At 35.8% G+C, this 27,643-nt stretch overlaps 2 protein-coding genes across 3 annotated transcripts; one reads left to right on the top strand and one right to left on the bottom strand.

Annotated features, from left to right (window-relative positions):
* The first annotated feature begins 471 nt into the window (after positions 1-471).
* LOC122040046 (GRAS family protein RAM1-like) lies at positions 472-2,926 on the top strand. Its single transcript, XM_042599418.1, has 2 exons — positions 472-1,607; positions 1,696-2,926. Exons 1-2 carry the CDS (start codon positions 576-578, stop codon positions 2,818-2,820), a joined length of 2,157 nt encoding a protein of 718 aa, XP_042455352.1. The 5' UTR covers positions 472-575; the 3' UTR covers positions 2,821-2,926.
* A 7,173-nt stretch (positions 2,927-10,099) lies between these two features.
* LOC122042361 (mediator of RNA polymerase II transcription subunit 30-like) lies at positions 10,100-25,700 on the bottom strand. 2 transcript variants are annotated; one of them, XR_006129204.1, is made up of 4 exons: positions 25,311-25,700; positions 24,680-24,757; positions 10,604-10,877; positions 10,100-10,448 (listed from the first exon to the last, which is right to left on the bottom strand). XR_006129204.1 is itself a non-coding variant. In XM_042602424.1 (4 exons), the coding sequence occupies exons 1-3, from the start codon at positions 25,632-25,634 to the stop codon at positions 10,779-10,781; spliced, it is 501 nt and encodes a 166-aa protein (XP_042458358.1). In that variant the 5' UTR covers positions 25,635-25,700; the 3' UTR covers positions 10,100-10,448; positions 10,744-10,778. The 2 variants fall into 2 exon arrangements, 1 of the variants encoding a protein (XP_042458358.1); XM_042602424.1 differs by having other exon boundaries at positions 10,744-10,877.
* Between the last annotated feature and the right edge of the window lie 1,943 nt (positions 25,701-27,643).

The raw sequence follows: 27,643 nt of genomic DNA, 5'->3' as shown, positions 1-27,643 counted from the left end.
TTGAGATTTCGTCAACTCTAAGGGACTCGGGATCCGATCGGCCCAATGACCCAATCGGCTAAACCACTCAGCCGAACCAAATGATCCTGCTAACCCCGAGTGTTGACTCCTTTTTAACTTTGGTTGACACATTAACTGACTTTCTTGACTTCGTCCCGATATGAGACACCACCTTATTCATCTTATTAATATTCATTTTAAATAAAATTAATATATAAGCTTATTTAGATGTGTGATTTAGGAGTTTGTTCAAATGTGTGAGTTAATATGAGTTTATTCGGGTGTATAGATGAGATTAGTGGGGCATTTGTCTAATATTTTAGAAGGCACCTGACTCTTTTATGTTCTTGAAAAAAGCGTAGGCATTAAAAGAAAAACTCCAGGGGCTAAATTGAAATAGACCACAATTAATATATATATTATATATAGATATATATCCTTGCATCGCGTCCGCGTAAGAGTTCACGCCAACAGCTCTCCACTTCTCCAATTCACACGCTCCGCTTCCCCTCTCTTCCTCTTCTCTTCTCCTCCTCTTCGATCAATTTTAGTATCACTCGGAAGAAATAACAAAGATGGTTAACAACCGCTCCTCCGCAACCTTGGCGATCCTGAAGACCACCACCACTGACGGCTCCAACTCGAAGCAGGCCACCGTCCGGCCTCCGTCGCCGACGACCTCTGCGGAGGAGTCTAACGTGCTCACTGCCACCGTAACAGAGGAAAGAGACGAGTGCTCTCTCAAAGGGCCTAAATTCGAGGCTGACAACGAGGTAGAGGTGCAGTCCCCTGACCGCGGCCTCCTCGAGTCCTTTCTAGCCGACCACCTCGACTTCACCGCCGACTTCATGATCTCCTCCCCGCGGCAGGATTACATGATCTGCTCCCCGCGCAGAGACTTCATGCTCATTTCCTCCCCCAAGAGGGACTACATGATTTCCTCCCCCCGAAGAGACTTCATGATGTCCTCCCCAAAGCGAGAGTACATGGTCTTGTCGCCTAGGAGAACCACCGGGCTCGAGGCGGTGCCTCCCTCGCTCATCCACTACAATTACTCCAACAATTCGAAGTCGCAGAGCCCGCTTCAGAAGGTCTCCAACTGTTCCATTTATGCTCCTCCCTATTCCTCCCCTGTCACGGACTTCCTCCACGGGGAGAGCCTGGCGCTGCCGGCCGTCGACGCGTACCTTGAGGACTACGGCAGAGAAGGGTACGACATGCACAGCGTGAGGTGCGACGCCGATCAGTTCTCGTCGGAGGCGACGTCCTACACAGGGGCGGCGTTACCGCCAACGCCGACGGCCGCGGCACTGCCGTCCCTTCTTGATTGCTTCGTGATGGAGTCGAGATACGGTGGCCAGATGATGGCGGCAGGGATTAATTTCTGCGCGGAAGAGGATGCAGCATACCAGCATTATGGCGGCGGCCCAGCGGTGGCGCAAACTCAGTACGAGGAACCACAGCAGAAAGCAGAGATGGGACATGGATTTGTGAACTCTGTAGGATCTACAAGTATTGTCAGCTCTGACACCAATACTTCGGCTGCTCTGTATCATGGAATCGTTGGTGATACCATGTCGTCGATCGTTTCCTCAGAGCATGGACAGGTAATTAAGGTCACTTGATTATTCCTTCCTTCCTCCTGTTTTATTGAATTGTTGAAGCAGTATAATTTGTTTTGTTAAAATTTGGTAGGAGCACGACAGTGGGTTGCAACTGGTACATCTGCTGTTGGCGTGCGCGGAGGCGATCGCCAAGGACGACTTAGTGAGCGGGCGGCGTTACCTCCACCACCTCAAGCGCGTCGTCTCGCCGCTCGGCGACTCCATGCAGCGCGTGGCCTCTTGTTTCACCGACGCCCTTGCCGCCAGACTCTCCCCGACCTCCTCCTCCTTACCATCACCATCAGGCTACGGCGGCCGGTGCATTAAGCCACCGCACCCCGTCGAAGTGCTAAAGATATATCAGATTATATACCAGGCGTGCCCCTACATCAAGTTCGCCCACTTCACCGCCAACCAGGCCATCTTCGAGGCGTTCGAGTCGGAGGACTGCGTCCATGTGATCGACCTGGACATCCTACAGGGGTACCAGTGGCCGGCCTTTCTGCAGGCCCTTGCCGCCCGTCCCGGCGGCGCGCCCGCTCTCCGCATCACCGGCGTGGGGCATCCGGCCGAGGCCGTCCGCGAAACCGGGCGCCATCTTGCCGAGCTGGCCCACTCCCTCCGCGTGCCCTTCGAGTTTCACGCAGCCGCAGTAGAGCAGCTGGAGGATCTCCGGCCCAGCATGCTCCACCGCCGGGTGGGGGAGGCGCTGGCGGTGAACTCGGTGGACCGGCTCCATCTGGTGCCGGGGGCCCACATTGGCCCGCTGCTGGCCATGATCCGGGACCAGGCGCCGAAGATTTTGACGTTGGTGGAGCAGGAAGCGAGCCACAACGGGCCCTACTTCCTGGGGCGTTTTTTGGAGGCGCTACACTACTACTCGGCCATCTTCGACTCGCTGGACGCGACGTTCCCGGCGGAGTCGGCTGCTCGGGCGAAGGTGGAGCAGCTGCTGCTGGCACCGGAGATATGCAACATCGTGGCGTGCGAGGGGAGCGAGAGGGTGGTGCGGCACGAGAGATTGGAGAGGTGGCGGCGGATGATGGAGGGGAGGGGGTTCAAGGGGGTGGCGCTGAGTGGGAACGCGGTGAACCAGAGCAAGATCTTGCTGGGGTTGTACCCCTGTGATGGGTACAGGCTGACGGAGGACAAGGGATGCTTGCTGTTGGGGTGGCAGGACCGCCCCATCATCGCCGCTTCCGCCTGGAGATGCTGATCATCACCGCGCGCCTAGCTCATCCATACATCGTCCCATTGCTAGCTAGTCACCACGCTAAAACCACAATTTGATTACATGGCTATAATATTAATATCATAATGGACTTTTGGTTGTCATACTTAATTTCTTTGATCGCAATGTTTTTAAGTCTCTATTAGGCAATAATCCTGTGTGCAGATTGCAGTGCTTTCATTTGGGACAACCGAAGTTAATTGTAGAGCAAGGAAAGCACTGTAATTAAATTTATATTGTTCTTTGGGCATCCCAAGTGTCCCTTTCCTCTTCTAAATGCTCGGCATCCCGAGCGCCCTAAGCCCCACTTCTACTACCAAAGGGATCGGCCTCTTGAGTTTACGTCTCCTCAACTCAACGCTCAACATCCCAAGCTCCTAAATGCCCCTTAAACTTCCCAAGGTTCAGCTTCCCGACTAATTTGTGCCTTTTTGAAGTAGAGGAGATCTCCTGATCCCTTTTCTATAGATCAGTCTATAGATCATTCATAATTATGATTGAATCATTGTCGTAATTGATTATAATCCTTTCCTAGATTTACCGTCCCCTCCAAGTTATAGTTTGGTTCGGAGAGGATGGTCGAAGATCGTCCGGAGGCCACCTTCGCTCGGCGTCTAGCAACCTGACCACTTGTTCACCGCCGGTGGCAAAAAAAAAAAAGAGAGGGGGGGGGACCATCCAAAAAAAGAGGATCAGGAGATTTGCTCCCTCTCTGAAGAGTTAGCAGAAGATGTGGTAGTTAAGGTATGGGATATTATCAGATTAAATCATGGGGTCAAAACTCAACATGTCTGAACATATTTTTCCCATGTCTTGACAACTATATTAATAACCTAATAATCATTTATGATTTATCTCTTCTATATTGATCTAAAGATAGATTGACTGAGATATTAGGGGTGAACGAATAGCAAACATTTAATCCCCAAAAGGCAGAAAGCCCGACCCATTACAGGTTTGTCCTTGATAGGAGCAAGCCATGACCTTGCATGGCTCTTGCAGGGCATGATGTACAAGGAAGAGCGAGGCACATACCCTTGCTACTACAGATTATAAAAAATCAGCACAAAGTTAATAGCAGACAAAATGAAGAGACATTAAGTCACTTCTATGGTTAATAGCAGATCTATCTTGAGATTTACTGAATGATTTTATACCTTTCTTCCCATGCTTAAAAATCTCCGTGACTTTGTACCTTTTTTGTACAAGGAAGAGCGAGGCGCATACCCTTCTTACTACAGTACAAAAAAAATCAGCACAAGGTTAGTAGCAAACACAATGAAGAGACATTAAGCCACTTCTATTATTAATAGCAGATCTATCCTGAGATTTACTTAACAATTTTGTACCTTTTCTTCTCATGCTTAAATCTCTGATCCAAAATTTGAGATAAATGAATACGTGCTAAAACCCCAAACTTAATATACTTTTGGACTCTATCCTATTGTGTAAATTTTTTATCAACTTAAATATTCAATTTATTATTAGCGCGCACTAAAATCCTCTAAGATAAAATTTAAAATTTCATTCTCAATATATAATTATACCTTGAAAATATCATAAAATATCAATTTTATCATGGTCGGATTAACTATTCTTCCATTTTAGATCGGCACACCCAATACCCATATAATGTGAAGGGATCACACTCTTAGAAACTCAATATCTATCAAAACTTTTTAGATATACTAGGTATTCATCAAGGATAACTTCTCTAAATATCTTCATAGTGACTCTTCTAGACTTTTTAAAAGTCTTAGTCATGTTAGTCTCATCAAGATCAATACTAGGGATGACCTCCCTTTTCAACCTTGATTTGACTCCTAAATATATAGTTTATTCCATAGTTATAAAAGTCTATGGTGTGATGGTGCACTCTGCTTGGCATTAGACTTGCGATCCGAACCTTCTTTGTCTTTGGATTTGTTATGATTTCATAATCTTAGTTTTTCTTTAAGTGTCTAAATTGTTGAGTCATTACCTTTGAGACTTGATTTTTCTTTGCCAAGGCATTAATTCTTGATTGCTCATATCTACCTTAGTCATTGTTCTTCCTAAGTATATGTCTTCTATTTTTGGGATTTTTGTCTAGATCTCTCTCTACCTTCTTATCCTTAAGTAAAATAGTTCTAACATGATATAATCTATAATTGCCCTTAGATTTATCATTCTTTCTATTTTTATGAAAATGAGCACTTAAATTATAACATTATTTCTAACATACTTCTTATTATGAAATAAAGGCATTTCCTTATACAATGATAACTTGGATTTTACCTTAGGGACTCCCTTAGGTTCAAATTTCCTCCCTTGTCCTTATTCAAGTTCTTCCTCCTTGGACATTAGTTCTGATAGTGCCCTTATTGATTGCACAAGAAACATACTATGTCCTTATCCATTTGCATCAAGGATTCAAATTTTTTTAGTTTTTCCTTAGCCTTATTGTCACATGAGACTTTTTCTTTGTCAATTATAAACATTCGCTCTTATAGTGTTCATTCTCCCTACATTCAAAAAGTATGATATGATTTTTATTTTTAACAATTAAAATTGTTATACTTTCATGAGTTGGCCTTTCTATACTCGTCGAGGTGACACTAACTGCTTCATCAGCTCCGGATATAAAGGGTCCCTCTCGTTCCGAGTCAATAACCTATAGTCCCCCTCAGTCCTTGAGGTGGATGTTCATTCTTTTTCCATTTCTGATGTTGACCAGCTCTCAACATCCAAATCCTCTTATGTCAACAAGCCTTCCTCTTTGGGGTAATCCTCATCTTATGCTGATAATGAATTTTTATGAAGCTTGGTCAAATTTCTCCATAAGTCATTTGCATTATTGTAATTACCTAATTTACACAACATGTCATCAAAGTTGCAAATTAATCAAAATCTTAATTATCTTATCGTTTGTCTCATATTTTTAAATTTACTCTTCGATCCATTTCTTCTTCTTGAGAAATCTTCCTTTATTATCCTTTGAAACATCAAATTCGTCCATCAAGATGAACCAACTATCGATGTCCATCATAATAAAATGGTCCATCCATGACTCCGAATATTCAAAATTTTCCATTCCGAATGGTTAGTTTGATTAAAAACGACATTATTCTGATACCACTTATTCTGTAATAAAGAACTTAAATTCGTAGCTCTTTCTTTCTCCCTCTAGCACTGGGCACTTCAGTGGCCAGTCCAGTCACGAGTCAACCGGGCTCTATAAAACCACTTGTTGGGTATTATAGGGCTCAAAATCACACTTTCTTCCTATAACACTATGCTTCATCGATTGTGAGTTCTTTAGACGCCCAACTTTGATACCACTTGGGACCACACATCGCTATTGGGGTGAATAGCGATTACCTTCAATTCAAATTTGATTGATCGTTTATGTGTTCGTCTACAAAAGATTAATACGCAACGGAAATAAACACAAGAACAAAACATAAGCACAAGAATACGAGATCTTACTTAGTTAGGATAATCCCTAGTTCCTACTCTACGGCCTAGAGTCCCAACGGTAGCACCATTATCTTTATCTTATCGGAGACCTTCCAAAGTCAGAGAAACCTCTTACAAGGCCATTTTTTTACAAGCAACACAAACAAGAAAATAAATAATACAAATGTAAATGAATACAATGCAAATGAAACAACTTTACAAATAAATCTTGTTTTGCTCACTTTGTAATTGTTTTGGATTGTCTATAGAAGGTTTGAAAATGAAACATCGACCGGAACCAACTATGAAATCTTCCAAGAAGCCTTATTTTATAGCCTTCAGGTCATGGTTGATTTACACCTATCAGTCGATAGCTTCGCTTAATTCGACTGTTTCACCTGCAGAATGACTCTTTTTAGCTCAACTTTAACTAGAACAATCGACTGCTCATTCACATTAATCAATAAATGCACAAACAGTCAAGTCCTGCAGTTGAGCTCTGAACTTTTTTGTTTGATCGAATAAAATGCTCTTCTCCATCAATCGACTAATGATGATCAGTCGAGTTGAGTAGTCAAGATCCAAACTTTATGTTCGCTCCATAATGTCATCAGTCGAGTTCACCACTCAAATGAAACAGTCAACTGCTAACACCATCCTTGTTAAACTTCTAACTGCCAAGTGTTCAGTCAACCATACCTCATTTGGACTTCTCCACTTGACAACTTTTTGTTAAACTTCCAACTGTCAAGTGTCTATCAAAAGGCCACTTCTTGGAAGGTTTATCAGAATATGTTATTGCATTCCAAACCTTCAAAAGGCTGTCAAAAGCCGTTACAAAGCATAGATTCATTCTTGTAAAGTTGTTTCATTTTCATTATATCTATTTTCTATTATTTCTTTGGATTCTTGCTTGTATTGCTTATAAGAAGAGGTTTATAAAAAATTTCTCAGCCTCCAAAAGATCTCCGACAAGGAGAAAGAATAGTGGTGCTACTGCTAGCACTCTAAGTCGTGAAGTAGGAATGGGGATTCCAAACCACATAAAATAGAGGTGTTCTTGTACTTGTATTTTGTTATATGTTTTGTTTTCTCTGCATACTAATTGTTTTGTAGATGAGCATACAATCATCAAACAAAAAATAAAAATTGTTATTCATTCCTCTTCTAGCAACATCAATGATCCTAACAAATAAAAAGCGTTTCTAGTATAAATAATATTTTCAGTATAAACAGTATTATTAGTCTGAAAATAGAAGAATACAAAGTTATTTAATTAACTCAAGTAGTCGACTGATAAATTTTGGGACCTAATAGAAGGTTATTCAGTCGACTCGGATAATCGACTAATGAATTTAGGGATAGAACAAAAGGTTATTCAGTATACTACTAAAATCAACTGATATTTTTTTAAAATGAACAAAATGTTTAACAGTCAACTCTACAAAGCACAATTGATTGATGGACCACCAGAAGTCGACTAATAGTTATTTCGTGGAGTGAATAATGAGGATGCCAAATATGCAGGCTTGGCATTTCCTATGATATCAATCATAATAAGCACATCGGTCAATTGATAGTGTGCAAATAGTTGACTGATGATGATGAAGATAAAAATTACGATTGAGAGATATGAGAAGGTGATGTGCGCCTCTAGAGTGTAAAAACTATGCCTTAGAAAACAAAGAGGCTTTTGGTGATTCCTTTAGGGAAGTTCCAGAAAAGGTGATGTGCGCCTCTAGAGTGTAACCATGTTATCAAACATAGATTCCACTTTCTAAATTGAGAGATATGAGTAAATATTCACAACTTCAAAATAATTTTACACAAAGTCATTAAAAGGCCTAGGCTTGTCATATTTGCTCATCAACACCACTAAAGGGATCCAAAAATCCCCTAGTTAGTATTGTCAAACAGGCCAACCCGTGGCGAGATAAGCCAACCTGGCAAAAACTTGTCATATGACGGAACAAGGCGGGCTGGTCCACGATTGTGACTGGTTAGAAAACCTCCAACCCAAAGCGGGTTGCGGATTAAGCAGACTAGTCCACGAGCTTGTTTATATATATGAGTTTTCCACGTTAATTTTAAATTTTAAAAAAAAAAATCTCAACCTGCGAGCTAACCCGAGCCCACTAGGAGACGACCCACGCAGGCCGCGAACCTAAGCGAGTCCGCCCGCTTGGACTCTCCTTAAAATGGATTGGTAAAATTTTAATATAATTCGCTTAAATTATTTAACAAGATAGAGTACTAGGGTTGTAATCGAGTCGAGCCGAGCTCGAGCTCATGCCAGCTCGAGCTCGAGAAAACTGCATAGGCTCGAGCTCGGCTCAAGCTTGATCGAGCTTGTGAGTTTAAGCTCGAGCTCGAGCTCGAGTCGAGCTCAAGTCGAGCTTGAGTCGGCTCGAGCTTGACTTGGAAAAATAAATTAAAAATCTATCCCAATGGAAATTTGAACCGTAGACCTCAAATACACCACACGATATGCTCTAGCCACAAACTCTTCCTTAACTTATTCTTTATTTTAAAAGTAATAATAATTTTAATTATTAAAATATTAAATTAACCTGGCTCGATAAGGCTCGACGAGCCCTCGAGCCAGTGTTAAATGAGCTCGAGCTCGGCTCGAATGTTAAACGAGCCGACTCGAGCTCGGCTCGAGCTCGGTCAAATTCGAGCTCAAGTCAAGCTTTGACCGAGCCGCTCGCGAGCGGCTCAGCTCATTTGCACCCCTAGGACAAACAATAGCCAAATTGACAACTCTACCCCTAGTTTAGACCATATCAAGATTTTGAAATTTTAAACAATATAGGGTCATCAACAAATTTTAATCAAAACTCATTGATGACCTTAAAATCCATAGAATCACTTCAAATCAAGAATATTACTCATGAGTATAATCATGCCCTCAAACATACATTCCATACCCTAAATTGAGAAATGTGAGATTTTGAAATCTTCACCACCTTAAGACAATTTGACACAAACTCATTAAAGGATCTAGACTTAGTCATACTTACCAACACTGCTAAAATGTTCCTAAGACTTCCATGATTCAGACCATGTCAAGATTTTAAAATTTTAAACACTATAAAGTCATCAATCAATTTTAACCAAAACTTACTGATGACTTCAAGATAAAACTATTAGTCTATTACACTTTTGAAAGCCTCTTTAGTGTAATTATGTCTTCGTAGATTTCACAATCTAAATTGTGATATATGAATTTTTAAAATCATCACCAACTTAAAACAATTTGACATAAGCTTATTAAAGGGCTTAGACCCATCATAGTTACTCACCAATACTACTTACAGGTTCTTAGAACTCTCATAGTTCAAATCATATCAAGATTTTAAAATTCTGGACATTACAAGGGTCATCTATTTTAATCAAAACTCAATTACCTTAGGTATCTCAGAATCATTTCAAATTAAATCATTACACTCGAGTCTTCTAAGTGTTCCACAATTTAAATTGAGTGACCTACCTGCCAGGAGTATAATAGTGCTGGTTTAAAGAAACACTATCAGCAAATTTTGATAAAAAATTGTTGTAGCCTTACACACCTCAGAAACATTTCAAATTAAGTTCATTCCACTTCTTACATCATTCTGAGTGTAACCATATCCTCATACATAAATTCTACAAGAGTACAGAAAATTTCACACTCTACTAATAAGTTATGAGCAACAAGTTATGAACAATCAATTGTTGATCACAAATATAATACAGTAAATTTAGAAATCAAGGGTGGTACTCAACTACACCTGTCTATAGCTTGCTAGTTAATGACCAATCAATTGCTAATTAAGCAGGGGCATACTGAGAATGTGCTACGTGTTTTTGAAATTATGAAACTTAGGTACGGAAAATGGATAATACAAAAAATCTATATACACGGTTTAATAAAATATTGTAGAAAGAGAGAAGATTTGCCTCCGAAAAAACAGTAGAAGACAAGAAAAGAAGCGGAGGCACGAGAATAAAAGGGCATAACATTAATACAACTCCTTTATCACCCACAACAGTCAAGACTTTACCCCTCCTTATCGAGGCACATCACATCAAATCCTAGTACAAGAGCAGAGCTTGTGTGAACTCCTCACCACCACTCAATCTTTACTCCAATCGCCAGTAAACCTGAGGGGGTGTACAAAACCCTCCATCACCTATAATTTATGAAAAACCGAACAATCATTTACAAATTTATCCGATCAAATCTACTTAAAGTGATGCAATTATGAGAGGTCAAATTACCGTGACAAGAAAGAAAATGTCAACAAAGCCTAATAAATGTTTAAAAGGATAGGCAGTGGTAAATTACGTGTAACAATAGCTAAATCTTCGATCATCCTACTACTTAGCAATTAGAGTGACAATGTTGGAAGCCAAGCTGTATTTTCCTTTTTATTTTGTTTTCGTTCTTTAATGTAGACACAGAATAGTTTGCAATAAATGTAACACCTTCCAAGGTTGAACTCATGGAAAGAGAACGGATATTAGGCAGAACAAGGACTCTGCCACATTGCTATATCAGTGATCAGATATCTGAGCTGATCGATAAGTAACTTGAGATGCTTGTTCTTGCTTTCTAGCTCCTGCATCCATAAAAAGACAGGGATTAAACTTGCCTGGTCAATCCATGCTCAAAAAATTGCTGATATTTTAACTCAATTCATCAATAAACAAGAATCCATATGTGATTAAATTCCACTTCGTCTTGAAAAAAAATATATAAAAACACTACCAGACAAACCTATGATATAAAAATTTGGAAAACAGACTTGACTTAAGCAAATGATGTAAAGCCAGTTATCATTTTGGAGGAAGAATACAGTTGAATAGTGAAAATGACATCTGGTCTACTTAGAAGAAATGTTATAGGGCAAAAATAAAAGAGCACCCTTTTTTATTGAAATGGCCAAAAAGACATCCTTTTTCATGTATAATCAAAATAGCGCCCTATCCCACTTCAGTCCATTTTTATTTGCAAAAATATCCTTATTTTTGGTATTATTGTAGGAGTTATAGGATCACAATTGTTATATAATTGTAGCAGCTATGAGATCATAATTGCTACTACTATGTAGCAATTATGATCTCGTAGCTGCTACAATATAATGTTGGCCGATGTTGTCATGTTGACTAGAAATAAAGCATATATGTTGTAGCAAATACAATTCATAATTGCTATAATATAATATTGACTAATATTGATCAAAGATAAAGTGAACTTTAACTGCTACAACATGGTGTTACTAGTGTTAACCAGAGTTAAAATGTCTATGTTGCAGCAGTTATCAACCAAAAGCTGCTACAAACAAGGGTATTTTTGAAAACAAAAATGGGTTGAAGCAAAATAAAGCATTGTTGTGATGATAAATGAAAAAGGAGGCCCTTTTGACAATTCCAATAAAAAAAAAGGCATCCTTTTAATTTTGACCCAATGTTACAGCAAGTAGCATGAAAGGGAGTCTTGGCACAACGGTAAAATTATTGTCATGTGACCAAAAAGTCATGGGTTCAAATCCTAAAAACAACCTCTTGCAAAAAGCAGGGTAAGGCTGCGTACAATGGATCCTTCCCCGGGATCCCGCTGGCGGGAGCTTCCTACACCGGGCTTCCCTTTTATTAGAGCAAGTAGCATCCAATCAAGTCATTGCTAGTAGTATTAATTCTCAATCCGCATACAACCTAAGAAATAGTGATGCTGCATGAATAATGAATTTGATAAATGACTGGAAAATTTCTGCTAACTTCTATCAGTAAGAACTACTCTTCGCATTATAGACTTTCTTGATTTCCTTAAAAAAACTAAACTTGGATATTCTATGAGATCATAATAAGAGGATCATTTCCTTGATATAATTTGTAAGGATCAAATTCGACATTAGAGGGGGGTGAATATTATTACGAATTTTAAAAATCAACAGATAGTAAATAAAATAGTTGAATCAATCATAGTAGCTCCGCGGAAATACAAATTATTTAGATTGATTCAATCAAATAAGATAAGGCAATATCAGCATCAGGGTTTAGGGTTTCGTTCCGTGCCGGGCGAAACGAACGAAACTTACCGTTCCGCCCGAGCACCGAAACCGACATCAGAAGAGCAATGATTTCGGCGTCACGCGACAGAAGGAATCATGTGCGCTCGCCGTCGCGAGACAAAAGGAATCGTGCGTGCTCGTGCGACAGAAGGAAGGAGGAGGAAGAAGAAAGAATGCATCTTTGGGATAGTTTTCGGATCACTTACCTGGAACATCTGCCTCGGTGAGGCCACTGGTGAAAGACCGGTAGGCGGCGACGGAGGCGAGGGGACAGCGAGCCCCGTGCGAAGGGAGGCGGCGAATCGCGCATGATGAGAAGAAAAAGTAGGGTTTTTAAAAACTTATAATTAGAATTTAAAATCATTATTATTATTATTATTATATATATATATATATATATATATATATATATATATATAATTTCAAATTAATTATTATATATATTATATATATTATTAATTAATTAAATAAATGGTTAATTAATTAATATAATTATAATATATAATTTTATTTTATTTTGTTTTTTTTATTAAAACTATAAAAAATAAAGTGAAAAAATAGATAATTTATATATATATAGTTATATAATTTAAAATAATTTTAGAATCAAACTTTAAATTATTTTTATAAATTAAAAATAGATTAAAATGTTATAAAAGTATTTAAAATAATTTTAAAAATTGATAAATACTTTTAAAAGTCTATAAATAATTATAAAATTTTAATTGTTAAAAAAATAAATAATATATAATTTTTTTAAATAAATTTGATTTTAGAATACAGCACAAGTTAACAATTCTCTCTATATAAAATATTTAATATAGATTATTTACAATATTTATAAACTATAATTATATAAATATATATATTATATAAATTAATAATTAAATAAATTAAAATTTTATATAATTAGTATATATAAATTAGAATTTTTCTATTAATTTGTATAATTATTATAGATAATATATATATTTTTATCTTAAAATAAAATATTTAAAACCATAAATATTAAAGAAAATACTTTAAATTATGTATGCTTTATTTCGGAAGTTTTGATAAATATATGCTATCATGTTACATAAAGTTAATAAAACAACTTTTATATATATATATATATATATATATATATATATATATATATATATATATATATATATATCGTATCGAAACCGTATCGGCACGACACGATACGATACCGAAACTGTATCGTTCCGGTCTAGGACCGAAACCTCGGCACGGGTCGAGATTTTAAACCTTGATCAGCATGCAATAGATTTAGCTAACAGTTTAAGCATGCAAGCAATTGAACAATCAAACCAAAAGTAGACATATGTGGCAATAATAATAATAATATGATTCTTATTTCTAAACTTATCCTAGGTGGAGAAACCTTATTGAAAAAAATCTAAAAATTAAACAATAACAAAATTAGGCAACACAACAAAAATGAATGTACTCTAGGTGTTACCGATTAGAAACGAAGCACGCGTTTCGTAGAACAAAAAGTGAAAGAGCACTAAAATATTAGAACAAGAGTGAATTCTATGTAGATGGGGTGTTGTACAAGCTCTGCCTCGAAGCTCCTTTTATAGTACTCCTTCAGTTGCCTAGATCCTTCCCGATCGCCTGTATCAGTATTCATGTAGCTACAACATTTATCCGTGAGGCAGAGCTCTCCGATCGACTGGTCACCTAGACAAGGATCAAATCTCATCTTGACCCGATTGCTCGAATTACTAATAATGTCATCTTCGGGTCGCTTGAAAGCTGCTCTGGTTGCACGTATTCTCCAGTTGCCCGTATACGATTGTCTGGACCCTCTAAAATCCCTTCGTCAAGAGTTATCACCAGCCAGTCACTGCCAGACTCCATTTGATTGCTTGGAATCGTCGAACATGCTTCCCAACAGTCGTTACACATAATAAATAGGATACAGAATGTAAAGTTACTCGCACTTACATTGAGTCTAAACGTTCAACCTATAGCTGACTCATCTAGACTGAGGTACAAAACCACAAGTCCCAACTACTTCCACTTGGACTTGCTTGTTAAGCCTTCAGCTCCTAGCTAACTCCACCTGAACTTGATTCACCAAGCAATTGGAAATTTGTCAGTCAAGCCTTAACCACTCGGATGATTCAACTAGCCTTCATTCATCTACGAATTTAGTTTTCAAGCCTTAACCACTTGAACTTGATTCACCTAACCTCTAGCTAAGAATTTATTGCTTGGTCTCCAACCAAGACTTAGCTCTTGTCTAACTCTCAATCAAGACTTCAGATGCCTAATTCCACTAGGAATTTGTCAGTTCATTAGTTTTATTGATGAACATGATTCATAAACCTTGTTCGTGAACATCAATCACGAATAGTTCACAATCTCTATTCATAGACATTAACAATCTGAACATGTAAATTTTGTTCATTAATTATAATGAGTTGTTCAAGATTATTCATTTATTGACCTTATTGAATCAATATCAATAAGCTCTTATCAAATTGAACATCAAGCTTTTGCTCACAAAAGTTTAATTCATTTACAACCCTAAATGGCAATCATCCCCTTGATCAAATTGTGGGAGACATTTCCAAGGGGTGAGAACTAAATCACACTTCAATAATAAGGAAAATTAAATTGCCTTCATCTTCCAAATTAAGCCAAAGACCATAGATGATACATTACTTGACCCGATTTGGCTTTTGGCCATTTGGATCTATTCAAAAGCAATCAAGTGTGGGATTTAGATCATAGACCCAAACCTAGTTCAATCATTGATAGTAAATGAGATTTTAGGAGCAAATTAGACAACAAAGAAATCATGGTTAGAAACGAGGCAAGACTTATAACTCAAAGAGATTGGATTATAATGAAACCTACACACCTATAGCTCGTCTTAGTTGTTTGAATGCTATTAGCATATGTCGCTTACAAGGATTTCAAGTCGCACAATAAATGTAAGTCCCGTCTTTTGTTCTAATCCCGAATATTCTAAGGATTTACCCAAGTTACTTTTAGATTCTTGTACTTGAATTTTATAGCCTCCTTGTCTTTGGCCATCTCTTTGATGTTTTTCTTGAGCTTGGGACAATTTTCCTTGATGTGACCATCCTCATCACAATTGAAATATCTTACCTTCCTTTTCTGCTTTACAGCTTCACATATTGTTCCTTGTCAAAGTTATTGGATTTAAAATATTTCTTAATTTTCCTTACCAAGTGGGCTTCCTCATCTGCAAACATCGATGATTCAAAATCTGACTCGCCTTGCTTGGCTTGTATAGCTATGTTGTGGATCATTGTACCTGTTTCTTTCAAGCTTGCGCATCTAGTTTCATGTAATGCCATAGTTGAAAAGAAATCTTCTAAACTACTTACCTCAAGATTCTTTGAAATGTAGTAGGAATCTACCATAGACATCTATTATTGAGTGTGTGGAAAAGTATTTAAAGCATACTGTCCCAATTCTATTTCCTCAAGATTTTAGAGATTTGATAAAATCTCTTTAAGCCTAGCATGTAACTGTGCTACCTTTTCTCCCTTTCTAATCGGAGGGTGTTGAATTGGCTTTTTAATAGGTCATGTTTGACCAGTTTTGCCTCTGAGGTGTCTTCGTGGAGCTCTAGGAATTTTCCCAGTGTTCTTTAGCGAAGTGACAGATGTCGATCCTATTTAATTCATGCACTGGTAATACGCTTAATAGACGAAATTCGACCTTACCATTTGCCCTGAATTCCTCTCGTCGCTTTTTGCTTCAATTATTTCCTCGAGTTCTCCGTCTTCGTGCTTGAGTCGTTCAAAATCATATTCTATAAAAAATCATAATTTCAAAGTCAGGTTTAAAGAATACTTCCACTTTCTTCTTCCACGTGGTAAAGTCGCCTTCAAATTTTGATAGATGAATGCTTGAACACACCATACCTCCCAATATAGTTGCTTAGTCGACAATTAATCCTTCTGAGCAGTCCGACTCTGATATCAATTGTTGGTGTGGCAGAAACGGTTCGGACTGCTAGAAGGAAGAGGTGAATAGCATAGCTGCAATTTAAAAATGATATTTCTCTCGCTAACGGCTTAGCAAAGACACACATTAATTAGAAAATAAGTAATGCATAAAAGAAAGAAGAGAATAGATTTTACTTGGTTTGCAACCCACTAGTTGCTAATCCAAGAACTATAAAAGCACTATCCTCATTCGGAAATGACCCAAACGCAAAGAAGCCTCTTACCGCAATTTAGCACAAATAATGAAAGATCATAATAGAAAATATACAAGTGTTGTCTTTCAACTGAATTCGTATCCTTTTATAGTCACTATTCAAAGTGCCGACGTGGCACGTTCGATCGATCGAGCTATTCGGTCAACCAGATCTGGTGATGTGGCAGATAGGGCTCATCCACTCAACAATTGTTTGCTAACATGGCATGGCTGATAAGGCTAATCCACTCGACGGTCGTTGGCTGACATGGCTGATAAGGTTCATCCACTCAAAGTTCGACTGATAAGACTCATCCACTCAACGGTCGTTTGTTGACGTGGCAAGCTGACATAGCTGATTCACTCAATGATATTCGCTTGACCGTTTGCTGATGTGGCATCCGATCAACCAATCTGCTGGTTCGATAGACTGGAAGTCACCCGAAACTCTCGGTTTAGTCGACTACGCCTTGTGCATGCTTCCTTCCGGCTTCTCATCCCTTAGATGCCGAAATAATCTTCCGAAGCTCCTCGTCCCTAGATGCATCGAGCCCGTCAACTCCCTTTCATCCTTCTCGCTCGTTGCGTCTTCTGCCAAGGTTCACCGTCTCCGTTGCTTCTTGAGCCATCGAGTATCTGTATGTTTTCCTAAGTCCTTGCGCACTTAGACACGTAAGTTAGTGACTCAAGATCTAACTTGACAACACATCAAAACAGTCATGATCCAAAAACTCCTTAGCACTCCGAAAAGGACCGACTCTATTCAGCTTCTTTGGGGCTAGACCACACTGTAGAATTAATGTGGTTTTGGCATTTGATTAAGCCTTCTTCATTTTAGCAGTCCACTGTCATTCATAATTGATCCATCTTTATTCATTGGCATTGTGAATCCTTTCCTCACAATAGAGCAATTGTCAATTTATGTCATAAGGTAGTTTTCCATCCTACCTTTCTAATACGTGATATTAGCTCCATCAAAGTGTTAGGGTCTCATGGTGTTGTATCATTTTTGCATAGCCATTTTTGTTTAAAGAAGTGCTCCTTTGGTTATTAGTCCTTTGAAGCAACTGGACTCAAATATCAATTGTTGGATCGTGAAGAGAAACCAGAGTTGAATAGGCTCGACCATTTATCAACTTTGTTTGTTGCTCATCCTCTACAAGTTAGTAAGCGCAACAAAAAAAATAGATTTGCAAAAGTAGAAAAACACTACACAAAAGAAAACACAATAATACATGGTTCGACAATCCCTAAGACTTCTGCTCCACGGCCTATAATCCTTTAAGCGGATCATTCCTCAAAGGTGCAATATCTTTCTTCTTTTCGATAGCGCCAAAATCAGAGACACCTCTTACAGTAGCAATAATCTCCCCTTTCCATAAATAATGTAGATGAAACACATAATGAGACAAGATGTGAATAATGAAATTAGAAAAACAACAAAGGAAAGGAAGAGCTCAAGGTGGAATTTTTTGTCACAAGATATGAAGAGTTAAATGTATAATATGTCTCTATCAAATAGTCTATTGCATGGACACATCAATCAACTTGCATTCAAGTAGAACAATGCATAGGATACATCTCTATTGAACAATCGAGAATTGTGTTAAACAATCGACTAATGATATGAATACTTGACTGTGCATTCGATTGTGAAGCAAATAGAAGCAAGAAATAGAATTACTTCTATTAATAGTCAATAGGATTTTATTGAGCAGTCAAACAAAAGCAAACGACAGAATCAATAGGATCTTGTTGAGCACTCGACTACAGTTCAACAGAAGTAACAGAAATATGTTTGCTGTGAAGATAAATTAAGGGGGGATGAAAGGCTCAACCACTTCTCGATTTCATTTGTTGTTCATTGTCTACAAGTTAGTAAGCATAAGGAAAATAGATATGTAAACGTAGATAAACATAGCACAAAAGAAAACAAACCAGCAACAACATACTTTACGTGGTTGGACAATCTCATGGGAGAACTTTTACTCCACAACCTATGACCTTATGGGTGGATCACGGTTCGAAGGTCCATTATTTTTCCCTTCTCGGTAACACTGAAGGTGAAGAAACCTCTTACAAAAGCATATATCTCCTCGACAAAGCAAGAGCTCAAGGTGGGATTTCTATCCTAGGAGATGAGCAATTGCTTTTTGTCATTTTCGTTATCTCTAGATGAACTCCCAAAGTCTCTATTTACATTTTGATCAATATCCCGCATCAACCAAGGTCCACTATGTTTCTCCTTCTTGGTGGCACCAAAAGTAGAGACCTCGTACATAAGAGTGAGCAATTGCTTTTTGTAATTTTCATATCTCTGTTGACAACATTTGTTGGATTGTGAAGCAATTGCTCTTCATCTCACCTTAAGCTCTTTCTTTACTTTTTTCCGGTTTTCATTATTCTCACCTAAATATTTAAACCTCTCAGTTCCGGGCAACTCATCCTCTCCTATCTTAACAATTGTCTAATTACTTCTAATATTGTTAAACTTAAATTCTATATATTCTACCTTTAATCTACTAAGCTTAAAACCTTTCGCTTCTAGTGTTTCTCGCCAATATTCTAGTTTAGCATTTACTCCTTCACGTGTTTCATCTACCAAAATAATATCATCTGCAAATAACATGCACCACGGTACTGTGTCTTGAATGTGCGCTGTGAGTTCGTCCATAATTATTGTAAAAAGATAGGGACTTAGAGTTGATCCTTGATGTAACTCTATCTTTATTGGAAATGCTTCAGTTACTCCGCCTGAAGTCTTTACTATGGTCGTTACATCCTCGTACATATCCTTAATTAGGTCAATATATGTTACGCTAACACCTCTCTTTTCTAGAATTCTCCATATAATTTCTCTTAAGACTCTATCATAAGTTTTTTCTAAGTCAATGAATACCATGTGTAGATCTTGTTTTTGCTCTTGATATTTTTCAATTAATTGTCTAAGAAGATGTATAGCTTCTATTGTCGACCTTCCAAGCATGAACCCAAATTGATTTTCGGTCGCTATGGTCTCCTTCCTTAATCCTTTTTCTATTACTTTTTCCCAAAGTTTCATAGTATGACTCTAGTTTAATACCCCTATAGTTTGCACAATTTTGTACGTCCCCCTTGTTCTTATATAAGGGAACTAGAGTACTTATCCTCCATTAATCAAGCATTTTTTTCGTTTTCAATATCGTGTTAAATAATTTTTTAAGTCATTCAATACCTTATTTCCCAAGGCACCTCCATACCTCTATCAGAATATCATCTGGTCCAACGGCTTTTCCATTATGCATCTCATTTAAAGTTTGTTTTACTTCTGAAGTTTGAATCCTATGATAAAAATTAAAATTTCTATGCTCATTTGACCTACTAAAATTACCTAAGTTAAATTGGTCACCTAAACCTTCATTAAAAAGTTGATGAAAATACCTCTTCCACTGCTCTTTTATTTCTCCATCGTTTACTAATACCCTATTATTTTCATCTTTAATACATTTTATTTGACTAAGATCTCTTGTTTTCCTTTCTCTCACTTTAGCTATTCTATAATATCTCTTTCCTCTTCTTTTGTATCCAATTTTTGATAAAATCGTTCAAAAGTTTTATTTTTTGCTTCACTCACTACTTTCTTAGCTTCTTTCTTGGCTAAGTTTTCCTCATTCTTACAAATATATAATTCCTTATAAGCTATTCGTTTTTCCTTCACTTTCTCTGGTACTTTCTCATTCCACCATCAAGATTCCTTACTTAGTGGTGCATGTCCCTTTGACTCACCGAGTATACTCTTAGCTACTATTTTCAACTTTGATATCATCTTATCCCATGTTGTATTGGAGTCATCGTATATTTCACCTAATGCTTGTACTTCTACCTTCTCCTTAAATATATTTTGCTTCCCATCCTTTAACTTTCATCATTTAATTCTAGGAATTGTATATATTTTCTTTCTATTGATACTATGTTAGGGAACAACAAGATCCATTATTGAAATTTGGAACAACAAGATCCATTATTGAAATTTCAAGCAGAAGTCAAAGTGGAAAAGACCTTCCTAGAGTATAATTTAAGATTTCAACATATGTGCAAATACTCTTATTTTGATATTTAATTACATTTAGGAACGATTGTTTCTAGATGATCCATATGGTGTGTACTGTTGATTCTTAAAATGCATTTAAACGTACTTTTCTATTGACTTTCTCTTCATTTCTATCTAATTTAAGACAGGTTCAGCTTTTATAACAACAAATAAACACTCTTTAACCATGATTTTGATTTTTGCAAATCACGCTCATTTAGCATGGGTCATACACTATTGGTTGAAATAATATTTTAGCTCAATGACCCACTCAATGAATGCTTCTGTGAGACGACTATCAAAGTTAAGGGTCTCAAGAGGCAATGCCCATCCTTAATCTCCATTCAGGATCTTAGGTATGTTGTTGGAATATAGACATGCCTAATAACTCAAAGCTTGGTTTTACTATGAACTACCAACATCTTAATTATGATTATTCAAGCAAACTCGCTGTTTTTACTATAGACATCTTGGTCAGATTTGAAAGTCAAGATTTTCCTTTGGTGTATTTAACTTTTGTGCTAAACTACTCAATTCTTGTGCTAAATTTCACTTAATTAAGACTCACCCAATGATCTTGCAAGGAAAAAATATTTATTAGTTGAAGAATAAATCTAAGAACCAAGATAACATGTCCACTAGATGAGTACAATTTACTAAATTCACACAATTGATTCCTTACAGATAATTTGCCTAGACTATTAGAGACTAAGATGAACAAGGATCAATCAGCATGGAATCAACAAAATGAAAAGGCAATTGACAAAAAAAATATATCTCATTAAATTTTAAAGGTCTATCTAAAAGGTATGTAAACATGAAACAATGTTTCTTTAGTAAACTAAAAAAAACATGCACAATTCTTGCACAGATCCTAGTTCTCCTACAATCTATGAACTTTTAGCTAACGAATGAGTTGTACAAAGAAAAAACCAACAATAACTTAATCCTAAGAAAGTTCTCTATCAATATTTTAGAGAAAACCTTCAATAACAACTTAAATTGGATTTGGCCCTTTAATGATACAATCTCAAGAGATCCTCCTATAGACTTGCCCTCTTTATCATATCGCATTATAGCTCATTCATGTTAGAGGAACCAACATGAACTAGTAATGCAAGACAACAACTTTAAATTTGCAAATCAAATTCCATCCTAGTTATTTATGACTTTCAATTTCAAATATGAATTTTCTCATAACATCTACTTTAGGAGTATTAATATCCTTTATATTTACTTTATTTGACTACTTTGTGAATTTATATTTGCTTTATTTGACTATATTGGGAAAGAGACTAATTAATTCTTCTTTATTTACCTTTCCAATTCACTTAACACAAGTTTAATTTTTAAATCAGGGAATATGCTAATTTGCATGAAAAACTCAAGTGTCTCTATTTGCATGTTGAGTTTATCACAAATATGCAGATTCATTCTCACCATTACACCCTTCATGACCCATGAATTCCATAAAGGTTTGGACAACATTTTTCACCTTATCGTTGGAAAGAGCGAGTGAAAAGGAACAAAACAAAGTTAATGTGCAAACAACGGAGCAAGGTGTGTCAATCTCTTCCTTATTGAACGGAAATTTAAAGGAAAAGAATAATAAAAAATATAGCTAACAAAAGCTAGTGAAACAATTGTTCTCTAAGAGAAGCTAATAATTCGCCTAGAGTCAAGTTCTCCTCAATAGGATAGAATAATACAACAACAACAACTAAGTCTTATCCCACTAGATAGGGTCGGCTATATGAATCCTTTTACGCCATTGGATTATATCCCTTACTATATCATCTATACATAAATAAATTTTATCTTGTTTTATTGTTGCTAACCAAGTCTTTTTTTTATCTACCTCTTCCACGTTTGATGGGCGTATTTCTAATAGTTTCACATCACCTAACTGGAGCATTTATTAGTTGTCTAAGTACATGTCTCTATTATCTTAAACGTGTCTTTCGGAGTTTTCTCTCAATAGGATAGAATAATGCAAATAAAAAAATAAATTATAATTAAAGGAGGGTGATACATTGCACACCCTCGTGGGTGCCCAGTGTGGGTGCCTAAGTGCACATGGGGCACCCCATGTACTCTCACGCGCCCAACACAACACTTACCTATAATTAAATTAGAAAACAATTAAAACTTGGCACATCTTGAATTAGAGAAACAATTAGGAAATAATTCAAAATTGAAACATTTGCAATTCAATTTTAAATTTAATATTTATCATTTGGTAATTTAGGGTTGTCAAATTTTCTCTTTTGTATAATCAAGATAATTGTATTCCTACTATGATTTAGTGTGTTTTCCTAATTTGGATTATTTATTTTCTAATTTGTATAGGACCAAGTCTATCAAATATGTATCATGTTTATGTAATATTTAACTTTTAAAATTAATGGTATATTATACTTTTTCAATATTTATGTGATTTTAATTTTCCCCTTCACTTCATATAGATTTAGGATCATGAGAATTGCAAGGTTTCGCATGCCAATTGGTTGGCGAAATAATAAAATTCAATTATGCAAGCTGTTTCTTCTCGATATTTTAAATCATCATCTATGGAGATTCTTTTGATACTAATGTCTAGTAGAATTTTAAATTATAATGTCAAGCATAGTAGAATAGGACACATTAATATAAATCTATGTTGAGAATGACCAATCTTGATTTGATCACTAAACTCTTATATGATTTTGATTGAAAATGTAAACTTTGTACATGATCAAGACAACATAAAACCCTTTTGAACGCTTTCCTTTTAAGGACACAACTATTAAGATTAATACAGATGTCAGTGATTTTAATAAAACACCACAAGAGTACATAGAAATACTTTGTGATGTATGATCACTCCAAGTATTGTTATACCTGTCTTTTAAAATCTATCGATGATCTAAAACATTTAAAGCTCAAGATGAAACTTGAAAATCAACTTCAAGAAAGATAAATATCTTTAAATTTGATAAATTATATCTTGAACAATTTTTTTTCTATTCTATGAAAAGCATGAGATAGTTCATCAAGTATTATTCCCTATAATCTAATGGAATTATTGAAAGAAAGAATTATTATGTATGATACACATTTAGTTCCAATTTTCCCTAGAACTTATAGGGATGCCCACTTGTTTGCTTGTGACATTTTAAATTGAATTTCAGCAAAGGAAAAGTGCATAACTAGATTTGAAATCTTGAATGGTTATAAGTTTAAACAGGAATACTTTAAAATGTGAGTGTCTGGCCAGAATGATTCTGACTTTCTCAATGACCAGAATGAATTTCCCGACCCAAAGGTTCTAACTGACTTTTGATAAAATCTATGAAATCTTAGGTTGGGAAGTAGATCACTAGTTGACATGTTTTACCAATTTCTAAGACCCTGTTTGAAATTTTTTCAAGCATGTACATGAGAAAATCGAATAGAAACCTCATTATACATCTATAGACAAATTGTATAATTATAAATGTTTCCCCTAAATAAGTTATTTCAATTGAGTAATTAGCTTTACAGATAGAAGAAACTTTGACTGAAGTAGAATTGGTCAAACTTGAACTGATTTGACAAACTTTCTCCAGTTCATGATGTTTTGAAACCCACAAAGAGGATGAGAGAAATGAATAAGGTAAGGCAAAGAGAAAAAGAGCTTGTAAATTTGACTATGAAAAGCACAACTTGCCCAGTCAGTTTGCTTGCAAATTCCAATCCCCTAAAATGAATCAGCTTTGTAGATAAACATGTTGCAAGAGGAATCTCCAAAAAACACTTTAATTACAAAGAAATATAGGCCAACTAAATAGTTAAAAAGTAAAATCTTTTTGTATCATCAGAAGAAAAACACACACACAAACATACATTGAATAACTCGACAATCTTCAAATAATACCAACCTACCTAATAGTTTCAGATAAGACGGAAAATGAGCAAGAGACAGAAAAAAAGTAAATAGAAAAGAAACACTAACTGGTAAAGAGCATAAAAATTAAATTAGTAGAGGAACCATATAGAATACTTAAAATTGCAGCTATTTGCAACATAGAACTTTTACTAAAATCAACATAAATTAACATAATGGTACCTTTCTCAGAGAAGAGGCCTGCTCTTCCAATCTCTCAATTTCATCTTCATCCATTTTCACATCTAACACACTTGCCTCCTGTACAAGCAACCAAGTAGTTGGTAAGTAGCTCTAACTGTGTATCCTCAGCATAGAAAATGCATACAAACAATAAGATTGTGTATAGCATATTGCTTTGGAGGCCAAGAGGCAATATATCATTGTGAATACGGTAACTAAAACTTGGTAGTGTTATTGTTTATGTTCCAGTGCTTGCCTTCCTCTGCCAAAGATGGCGCGGCGTTTAAGCAATGCAGTGATCCAACAAGATCCTTAGGTAGATCTTTTTGAGAATATGAAATGATAATAGACAGAGTAGTTACCTAGATAATCCATTCAGAGAACAGGTCAAGATCAATACTAGAAGTTAACAGAAAGTGAGAACAATCAATCGCAATCTTCAACGGTACGAACACTCAGGAAAATAGTTTAAACTAAGGTATGAAATCAGGCACTTCAATATTATCCCAAACTACTCGTTCATTCCCAAAAACTACCATCAATCTCACATATGGATAATATTATAGCAAATACAGGAACCGAACTTCTGTATAGTAAAAAAGCAGAAGATTTAGTTAAGCACGATCTATACCTGGGTGGAGCTGGGAATAGCAGCGATACAAGCACGAAGGGAAGCGACAGCAGACCTGTAACGCAGCCGTGCCTCGTCAAGGGCACCACCGCCGCTTCCGCCTCCAGCTCCTTCTGACGAGTGCGATGAGGAATCGACCGATGCGTCTCCAGTACCATCCAATGCGGCGGTAGAGTGGCCGTTAGAGTTCGCAGACCAGAGGGCGGGGTTGCAGAGCTCATCGTTCATGGAGGAAAGGATTTGAAACGCAGCATTGATAGTCTCTTCGAGGTGCCTCTGCCCCTCCAACCCCAGCTCCTGCTTGCTCTTGGCCGCCATCAACATACCTCCACTTCCATCTCCGATCTCCTTGTAAAACCCTAACTAGGTGAAACTTTTTCTAGAATTTTTGAATTTGTAATTTACCAAAACGCACACTTAAATCTTTTTAAAAAAAATAAATTAAATATTTTATTTTTAAAAAAACCTCAACATACCATTCTGTCCATTCCAGCTCCAAAATAAAGTAAAAAATAAATTTTTGTGACGTCAACCGAATTAAATTGAACCATCCCTAAATCTATTTATTTTTTAAAATTTTAAAATTTTTAAAATTAACAAGTCTTAACCAAAATCTTGAAGAGCTTAAACATATTTTAAATTTATATCATTATACTTCTAAGCGATGTTAATATCAATAAAAAAAAACTATAAATTATCCTAAAATCTCTAATAACAAATTTAACTTTGGGTTCGATTTCTATTTTAGAAAAACTTTCTTTACTTTAACTCCCTTCCAACTCCACACATCGATTTATCCAATTATTGTTATTTTTTTATAAAAAAATTCAAATGAAGTATAATTCCTCTTAAATATAACATATTTAAATTAGAATTTAATATAATTTCTATCAAATTGAATATGACTCTTTTTTTACTTGACTAATCGATTGATATACTCAATTCTAGTTAAATAGTATTTAATTTAAAAAGAATTATACCACTTTTTACCTAAATTCAATATCATTTAACTAGAATCGAATATATCAATTGATTGTTAGACCGAAAAAGAGTCATGCTCAATTTAATGTAAAATATATTAAATTCTAATTTAAATATGCTGAATTTAAAATAATTATATCTAATTTAAATTTTTTTTACCTAACAAATTAAAGATAATTAGTTAAATTAGTGTGCATCAAGGAATTGAAAGGGAGTTGAAGCAAAGAAAAATCTAAGGTGAGAATATATTTTTTTTTAAGGTAGAGACTAAGCATAAATTCGAGTTTGCATACATGGAGTTTAGGATAATTTATCCATAAAAAAAACCTAAATTTATTTATTTAATTTTTAATTTTATATTTTATTAGCTAATTAAAATTAAGAAAAAAAATAAGAAAGAAAAAAAACTTGAAAGTTATATTAAATTAATATTATTGGGACCTTGATAATCTTTCCATATTTTTTAAAAAATAAGTAATTTATTAGTGGTCTTAAAAAATAAATCTTCTAAATATATACATATTTTTATTTTAAAATTTAGATTTTTAATAAAATATATATATATAAGAAGAGAATCTTAATAAAAAATTTTAAAAAAAATAATAGTTAATGGAAAGAAAAAAAATTTAAAAAATAGAAAGTTAAATAAATAACCTTGGACAAAGCAGTTCGAAGCTATTAAAATAGAAAACAAAAATATTTTATAATTTTATAATTAGGTTTTATTTTATATTAAGACTCCAAATTTGAAATCAATAATATTATTAGTGCAAATAGACAGTAAGTGATTAAATCAGTATTTTAATATATTACAAAGGTTTTAAAGTTAATTATTTTGTAATCTAAAATATGTGTAAAGTATGGGGGTACAAAAATAAACTTGACATGAATATTACATGAGCAATTGGAAAGAGCAGCAGCCAGCAGGAGTTGTAGGAGAAAATAGAAAAATGGATTGGTAATAAAAAGTCCAAATGGCTAAATGGATCAAACATTTAGTTGATAAGAAAAAAACCCAAACGGGTCATTTCACGACAAGAAAACTCTACCATCGGATTAAAATTTGGTCATTAAATAATACTGAATTACAAAACTTTTTGTCAACCATTAACGATGAAACAAAACTAACTACTAATTTTAAATTTTAAATTAGCCATCGATTAAACTTTTTACCATAAATTAATAAATAATTAAAAAATCGACCGTTAAGTTAATATTAGTAGCTGATTTTATTGTTCGATTGTAAAATTATTTTATTTTTCTTTCACTTCGCTCACTGCAATTTCTCCATTCCTTTGTTGCAATCTTTCCCTTCTGCCCTAATATAATGTTTCCAATCTTTCCCATCTGCC

The sequence above is a fragment of the Zingiber officinale genome, chromosome 2A (assembly GCF_018446385.1).
Source record: "Zingiber officinale cultivar Zhangliang chromosome 2A, Zo_v1.1, whole genome shotgun sequence".
NCBI lineage: Eukaryota > Viridiplantae > Streptophyta > Magnoliopsida > Zingiberales > Zingiberaceae > Zingiber > Zingiber officinale.
This window is presented reverse-complemented; position numbering and strand designations above follow the sequence as displayed.